The following is an 8,921-nucleotide window of genomic DNA, read 5'->3' on the forward strand; positions in this document are numbered from 1 at the left end:
TGTGAGACCCATCTGGAGGAAAATGACACGTGATAGATGGTTTGTAAAGGAAACATACAGAGACAGCTCTGATGATGGACTTGACGTCTGGTCATGGACATCAGTGCAGAATATGCCGATTCGAGATTTAAAAAGGTGAATGGAGTGTGGGAGACAGGTTGGGTATTTCTTACACATATGCCTCATGGAAAATCAGATTGGGAAAAATAAAGGCATTTAGGTTCTGAATCATTTGCGCTAGTGGTTATAAAAAGAAAAAATGAAATATTTGCTATCCATACTGTAGTTACAGTCAGTTACAATGCAACTTGAGTATTGTTAGTCTGGTGTCCACTATCAAGAAGATTTACATGTCAATGAAAGTCTCAAATGACAAAGTGAATCAGAAAGCAAAACCTTAAATAATAATAATAACAAACCCACTATATATGTATCCCATTGATCAATTATGGAAATTCCAGTATCAGCGATGTATTGTGACCAGGAGAGACATACACTTTTGAAGCACCACATAGGCTATCCATGCTCATAACTAATGCAATCCACTAGACTCATATTCACTTTGAATGATTGGGAATTTGACATGCAAAGGGCGCTATACAAATACAAATGTATTGATTGATAGATTTCTGATAGTCTAGTAAATTAAGTTTAAAGTCAAGGTATATTTTTGACCAAGCAAAAGGAAATCTTGCTGGTTTCCATAGCATTATGTAGGGAAGTTTTGGACTGGTTATTTCATGACTTGAGAACAATGTACAAGTGCAAACGTCACCTTAAAATCTAGTAGGATTTCACTGTATGTTTATTGCCTTCAGAGTGAGTTTCAGCTCACAATCTGAGTTCACTACAGATTTCCATTCTTAATTTCAGTAATGTATCAATGTATTTTAAACGAAAATCGCTTGTTTCAAAACGTTTTGTTTTTACCACTGGTTAGATATAGACGTACCACTGCAATACACATCATTCCCACTAGATGGAGAAGAAGTATACATTTCAGTTTAAATCTGTAAGCATCGGCTTAAGCCCCGGGTCTTTTGATCTAATTCTGATTAGCCCGTCAGCCCCCCGCTCGTACCGGAGAAATCACCGTCAGCCCCGGGTGACCGGGATCAAGCCCGGTTAAAACCTGAAGTTTAGTGACGCCCCTGCCTGTAAGACTTACACTTCTGCACCATCAGGCGGATATTATGTGTACTGCACTGGAATGTTTTTGGTTTTGTATTGATCTTAGAAAGGCGTACAGTATATGAAAAACAAAACAATCGGATCTTTAAACTTTATAATGCCATTGCTCTTTATGATTCATACTGCTACTTCATTCCGTACTACCACTGTGGGATACGGTGCCATCTCGCAGTTGTGACGTCACAGTGGTTCAAGAGTTCCATATCGCTCTCCTTATGCCAACGTATTCAGTTCCAGAGCAAACCGAGAAGACAGCGGACGTCCCTTGAGTTTGTGGAAACGTCATAGCGAAAGCGGTGTTGTAAGTGTTTTTAGATTTTGACATCGCTTGACTACAGCATAACGAAAGTCTTGTTGTGTCTGTTTTTATTGGTTCGTGTGGAGGAGTGAGCCGGAGACAGACAGACGGACAGGTGTGCGTGGTGTTTGCATCGGCCTCTCTACTACTGACAAGACTACTGCGAAGCGTGAGTATGACAACTCCTATTGGGATGATAACTAACTGCAGAGGGAGCTTTTCTAAGGGAGACTAACACGAAGCTTGCGTCCTGTATCATGAATTGAAAACGTTGTTTGTTGTTGTCGGTCGTTGGTGCACATCTGAAACCAAAAGCTGGCCGCAGTGGTCCGGTGTGTTTGCGGTGCTGTGTGATGTCACAGGAGTAAGATGTGTGGATGTGAAAGTGTTGCCGCTGACACTGCATTGGCTCATTTTAGAAATGTCAGTCTTGTGTATTATGTTACTCTTTTATTAAATACAAATGTCTAATTTTTAAACGTTTATCATCCAATCAAAGCCCCATGTGTTTGTACACTTTTTTACACCTATTTTACACAGGATGTAACTGTAGCATCAAATAACTCAGACTTCTGCATCCTTCGATTGGGGGGGGGGTTATTTCAAGCCAAGTACATTTTGTCAGAACTTAGTTTCTGATTTGATCTACATCAGAATAAAACCAGTTACTTTCCATGATTGGAATCGTAAATGTCGAAATGCAAACTATCTCCATTGCCCTGAGCCATGAGGTTCTGAAAGACGATGGGTGTGCGTTGTCTGCATCGGCCCCTCTACTATTGACAAGACTACTGCGAAGCGTGAGTATGACAACTCCTATTGGAATGATATCTGAAAGGTCAGTCCCTTTAAACTGTTCACGGGAGCTTTATTTGAAACTGTGGAAATCATTTTACAGTATACAATTTAAGTGATGCTCTATCACGTGTCATGATGGATTGAATACAAAGTCGGGCTGTGCATTGAGCAGAATGACACCTTTTCTGTTTAATCATTGATCGTTTCCTTACCCAGCCTTGGAGAGCCAAACAGGTGGTAAGACTTTGAGTGTTTGATCAGGATGCCAACTTGCCATTGCCATGCAGTGTGTAGTTACATGTATATTAGGTTTGGTGCCGTTAAATGCTATGCTTTAAAATTCAAGTGATTGGTTTTGCACAAATGCTGCCAGCCCACAGGGTGAGCTGTAGGAAGAGGGTTCCAGACACTGTGGTTAAATCTTTTGAGGTGGAAATAGAGAGGGAGGAACTGAAGTGTGTTTCACAGTTTGATGGAGCCCATCAGAGCAGGATATCCATTTGATGTATCTAATCTCCTTTTGCTTTTGCTAACTGCTAGGGTCCAGAGAAAATGGGATTCAAGTCATTCTTGAGGCTGTCCTACACATTGCCTACAGTGCTGGGGCTCATGTGTTGGCAGTGGTGCACGTCTCGCTGGAAAGACCGTGGCACCAGTCACCACGCAGAGGAATGTGCTGGAGTGGGGTTGCCTGAGGCACACAGCCTCGCTCCCTCTTCCAGCCACGGCATCGAGGAGAAGAGCAGCAGGGGGCAAATGCAAGTGCATTCTGGTCTCGAGGACTTTGAATGTCTTGCTGTTCTGGGCAGAGGGGCATTTGGAAAGGTAAATCCCAGTAATCAGAGTCATCGTGGTTATAATGTGGGGCAGCTCCAAGGATCAGTAGTTCAATAGAACATGTGGAGAATAGATATCTGCTGGACACCAGTTTTCCTAAAAAATATTTGTGGACCATTAAGAAATTATTTTTTTATCTTTAAGAAAAACTTTGTCTGTGACTTATTAAATTGCAGCATTAGTGAGCATGTGTTACTAAATGCTTGTGTTGTGAATGTAGATTCTGGGGTTGATAGTGGAGTTTGACCATCTTGATTCTGTGTTGTTTTGATAGGTGCTGCTGGCGGAGCACAAGAATAGCAGAGAAATGGTGGCCATCAAAGCGCTAAAAAAAGTAGACATTGTGGCCCGTGATAAGGTTCACAGGTGAGGCTTCATTTTTATTTTAGTTTGTAAGCATAGCAAAGATCAATAAAACTAGTCATGTTTCTAATGCTACACAGCAATGCACTGCATTAGCAAAGTCTTCATTGACTTTGTACTTTTTATGCTGCAGGAAAGCTGCCATTTGTTTGCTTCTGTACCCAAGTCCTTTCTAAATGTATAGTCACATGCTGTCTGTCTTTTGTCTCACCTCAGGCTCATGTGTGAAAAGAGGATTTTGGAGACTGTCAGCAGTGTGCGGCACCCTTTTCTGGTGAACCTCCTGTCCTGCTTTCAGACACCACAGCATGTCTGCTTCGTGATGGAGTATGCGGCGGGTGGAGAACTCTTTGTGCACATTCAGAAAGCCAGGTTTTCGGAGCCCCGGGCCGTGTAAGTGCAGAATCGTCCATCTCGGTAGATAAGCTCGCTCTGCGAAGAGTGATGATGTCACCTGAGGGGCATTTCAGCATTGTGTACCTATATGGTCAGAAATGATTGCAAATTATTATTCCTAACCATTGGCCTCAACCTCCACATAACAAAGCAAGTACAACTACATAGGCTAATATTATCATGATCACAAAAGGAATGCAGATGTAGTTTTTGGTGTCTGTTTGTAGTGTCTTTCAGCTCCAATGACATAGATTGCTGGAGTTCCTGCATGGACAGGAAATTGGCTGGTTTGGCTCATTTACATTTGAGTGCAATCAGCTTAAAAACCAAAGAGGACAAATATTTGAACTGTGCTTTTTTTGACGTTGGTCTCTTTTCCTGAACAGATTTTATGCGGCTTGCGTGGTGCTCGGCTTGCAGTTCCTGCACGAGCACAGAATAGTGTACAGGTAAGTTATCACACATCAGAAATTCTTACAAAATATGAAGATGAAAAAATCTAGTCTCACTGATATCAAGCACAGCCTGAACTATTCACCAATGTCATTTAATTCCTCTTATGTTTTGTAAATTATTTATTGTGATGCTCACAATAGAATGTCCTAAAATCAGTGTGGACATGTACCTGAATACAAAATGTTTGAGAAATGTGTGTTTCCTATCATGGGTGACAGTGGAATAGTTCTTGTGTTTCTGGCAAGTTCTCTCTATATTCTGCAATCCAAGTGATTATACTGTGTTTTTATTGCAGGGATTTAAAGCCTGAAAATTTGGTGCTGGACTCAGAGGGCTATCTGAAAATCACAGACTTTGGTCTGTGCAAGGAAGGTACGTTATAAAACAATTGTATTGTTTTCCTAGTTTGACATTTCTTGTATAATTTTCATTTGTACTACTAAGTGTTTTTTCCCAACTTTGTCTTGCTAGGCATGGGTTTCGGAGCTCGAACTCGTTCAACTTGCGGCACTGCAGAGTACATTGCTCCAGAAGTCGTGGCAGTGAAGCCATACACCCGGGCAGTGGATTGGTGGGCTCTAGGTGTGCTCATCTTTCAGATGCTGGTTGGTGAGGTGGGTATTCTTAATAGAACTGTTTTAACTGTTGATTTAGAAAATGACAAATATCCAACTTGGCTCACCTAGGAATTTCAAACTACTACACATATCCTCTAAAATACTAATGCCACCAAGGCAAACTTAAATCTATACCAAAAGGCCAGTTGGGATTTAATTCAAGCTTCGATTACCTAATTAGAGTATTTGAAAATTGAGTCAGGTTAGCTTCTCGGTGGGATTTCAGTTATTGCAGCGATGAACCGTGTGTTATATCATTTATCTGCTTTAATAAGTCATGTCTAAGGTGTGCATTGACCATTGTGTTATGCAGTAGACAATATTTGTGTCTGTATGGCTCTTGCATTCCCAGGCTCCAAATGTGAATATTCAAAGGTTCCGTCTGGAGTAAGCCTTTAATGTGCTCTCCCTCCCTCTCATTGTGCCCGTAGCGTCCTTTCCAAGGTGATTTCAGAAGAGAGTTGTTTCACAGAATTGCTAAGGCTAAAGTGAAATATCCTCAGTTCCTCTCCTCAACAGCCACCTCCATCATGAAAAAGGTCTGTATGCCAGGGTTATTCTTTCTTTTGACATATTTTTGCCTCCAGCTTGTCCCTCTGTATCCTGCTTATAACCGTAATGAATGGATGTCACTGTTATTGAAATGTTGTGGAATTGGAGAAAGACCCAGCAGTGGAGTGAGATTTACAATAACAATGCAATACCAACATGTGTTCATCTGTACTTCCAACTATGGGAACTTATTTTTAACATCATGTTTCAACTTTACATTGATGGAAAATAACGTGCTCTCCTTCTTGTTCTGAATCATCTGCAGCTTCTGAATAAAAGTCCCGGAAAGCGCCTTGGGGCTGGGAAGGAAGATGCCGAGGAGGTGAAAAAGCATCCCTTCTTCAGAGTACGTTGTCGCACACATCCGCTCTACAGCCGCTCTTTCATATGAAGGTGGCACCACCTTATGCTGACCATCCTTTTATTCATCTCTCATTGCAGAGTGTGGATTGGCCAGGGCTTCTGGAAAAGAAGGTTATGCCTCCTTTCATTCCTAACATCCAAGGCTGGGAGGATGTCAGCAATTTCAACAAGGACTTCACCTCAGAAGCCCCAGTCCTGACTCCATCTCGCAAGCACAGGGTCCTCACCGAGCAGGAGGAGGAGAAGTTCCAGGACTTTGGCTTCACAGCAGATTGACTGCTTGCAAATTATTATTATTATTATTATTTTTTTTTTAATGAAACGGCGGCAGTAAACCGCAACCCGGCTGCTGCTTACCCCAGCTGCTCACCAGTCTGCCCTGGAGGTCTCACCCGCATGGAGGTCTCCTCCGCCAGCTTCTTCTGCACTACAGCCCGCGCAAGTGTCTCATGTTTGGAGTTCTGACCAGTGCCCACACCAGCTGGCGCTGACCGCGGAAGCACGTCAATTCATCCCAAACAATTCGTCCCACTACAATTCGTCCCTGTCAATGTATGTTTTTAACTGACACATTAATTTGAGACCCCAATAATTAAGATTTATAGAATTAGTCAGAACAGCTGGCAGTGAGGGCTGCAGGCTACTTAAAATAGCTTTCATGTTAAAGTTGTACAGCAGTTGGTACAGTGATTGGCGAATAACACTGTGAACCTGGTGATCTGGGTTTGATTCATGATCAGTATTTTTGTTTTGTTTTTATAAATCATTTCCTGGAGTTAAACGGTATCAGAGTAGAACAAACAATTACAAGGTGATTAATACAGATTTTAAATTCTCCTAATTAGAATTTAGTTTCAATAACACAGTTCAGGGAACATGAACTAATAGCAAATCAGACAGCAAGGCAAATTCACTCATTAATATCCAATTAGACTGGATCATTATTCGAATTCAGCCCAACAATGTAAGAAATCAAAAATAATAATAATAATAATAATAATAATAATAATAATAATAATAATAATAATAATAATAATGGCATCCACATATGCACTGAATGTAATGCTTAAGTGAAAATATAACAACTGAATAAATTATATTTGTAAGAAAGACTGACCCTCCATATGTAGCACTGTGTTTTCAAAAGCATTGTAATTGTTCGTTCTACTCTGATACCGTTTCACTCCAGGAAATTATTTATAAAAAAAATAAAATATGAAGTACTAATCAGGAATTGAACCCAGATCACCAACTTCACATTACTGTTCTCCAACCACTGTACAACTTTGATGTGAAACCTGTTTTAAGTAGCCTGCAGCCCTCGCTGCTTGCTGTTCTGACTAATTCTATAAAACTTAATTATTGGGGTTATAGTTTCAAATTAATGTATCAATTAAAAACATACATTATGATAAATAATACAAAATAGTTGTGTGTCTGTGTGTATTTATATATATATATGAGGGCCGTAATTATAATATATATTGGGGGAGACACATCCCCCCAATATTTAAATATGCTCAAAATGTCTCAGACAATATATTGATATAAAAAATATAAATAAAATAAACATGTGCTATGCTACGACAGGAAACCACACACCGCTGTCCGAAATAATCATTAGCAAATGTAATCATAATCATAACTAAACTGAACAAATTGCCATTATTATTACTGCTCGTTCTAGTATTACGGTGTACTGCAGTTCTGCGTGTGGTTTGTCCAAGTGGTGTTGCCGTACCCCAGCAGGACCCATTGCTCGACTGCTGTGGGTAGGTACAATCAATGTCAAACACTGTACAGTCTCTACACTTGATTACTTTCAAATGTATTAAAAAGTGGAAAACTAGAATGCAACTGTCGATTGTGATAGTTTTCACAACATTTTGCGCTGGAACTGTAAATCATATTTTGCTAAAAAGTGTCAGTAATTGCATGGAGTGGAAACGAACATTTTTGGTGGAAATGGTTGATTGATTAACACTCGCAAATCGGCCCATCACTAACGTTAGCTATCATAGCTAAGTTACCTTGAAAGTTAAGTAGCCACACATTCACCCAGTGACCCACAATGGTGCTCACTGTCGTGTTCAACTGACGTTAATGTCTTTATTACGTTATATTTGTCAGAAACACCACGTAAAGTCTGAGTAAAGTGTCGATCATTTATGTTGCGCTGCATGTGTAATTGATGTAGACTGCAGTAGCTTTCATTTATTGCATATTCGTATAGTATATTGTATAGCTGTACTTGCTTATCATAAATAGCATGATTAGTGTTTGTTTGATTAAAGTGCAAGCAGTTCCATTACAGTCAGTTTTCATCATGAGCAAGAGGAAGGGTGGCAGTGGCATTCGTCAGTTTTTGGGCAGTCTCAGAAAAGTAGTAATGAGTACCAGTCAGATGATAGAAGTATACATTAGTACAAGAGATGTGTCAATGTTTCTTGATATAATAATAATTGCCATTCAGATCAGAAATGGTTAGTAATCCATTCCTGAACATCATGGCAAGAAACACCCCTTGTTTACTGATCATATTTCTGAGTAAAGAGAGAGGGAGAGAGAGAGCATGAGGATGCCGCCATGGCAGGGAGAGCAGGTGACATCAGGTGAGTGAGAAAAGGAGCAAATATTGATGACTGATCTGATGTGTTGTTCCTGCTGATGATGTGGAGGGGGACACCCAGACCCTCCCAAACCCCCAACCCCCAACCCCCCGGCAGATTTGCTCCCCCCCAAATGTTGACTGCATGTCTACGGCCTTATATATAAGTAAATACATATAAGAGAGAGATAGAGAACACACACACACACACACACACACACCTGCTTGGAGTGCATCTCTGGGCAACCCTCCTCAGCACATTTTCTTAATGCCAGATTGTGCCAAATAAAGACTTGATGCTTTTAAAATAAACACTGAAGTGTGATATCAAGTTAAAAGGTAACACCTTTCTTGACTACTTTTGAATCTCTAAATTAGCTAGAATGGTGCATTTTATTCAATGACTGATTTTTTTCCCCCCTCTCTGAACTTGTATTAAGAA

At 40.5% G+C, this 8,921-nt stretch overlaps 1 protein-coding gene across 1 annotated transcript; it reads left to right on the forward strand.

Moving 5' to 3' along the window:
- Window positions 1-2,796: 2,796 nt before the first annotated feature.
- On the forward strand, window positions 2,797-7,212 carry LOC136771701 (serine/threonine-protein kinase N2-like). Its single transcript, XM_066724174.1, has 9 exons — window positions 2,797-3,112; window positions 3,399-3,490; window positions 3,704-3,880; window positions 4,270-4,332; window positions 4,635-4,711; window positions 4,811-4,953; window positions 5,388-5,495; window positions 5,774-5,854; window positions 5,950-7,212. Exons 1-9 carry the CDS (start codon window positions 2,840-2,842, stop codon window positions 6,145-6,147), a joined length of 1,212 nt encoding a protein of 403 aa, XP_066580271.1. The 5' UTR covers window positions 2,797-2,839; the 3' UTR covers window positions 6,148-7,212.
- Window positions 7,213-8,921: the final 1,709 nt, after the last annotated feature.

This window comes from Amia ocellicauda, chromosome 2 (genome assembly GCF_036373705.1).
Source record: "Amia ocellicauda isolate fAmiCal2 chromosome 2, fAmiCal2.hap1, whole genome shotgun sequence".
Lineage (NCBI taxonomy): Eukaryota > Metazoa > Chordata > Actinopteri > Amiiformes > Amiidae > Amia > Amia ocellicauda.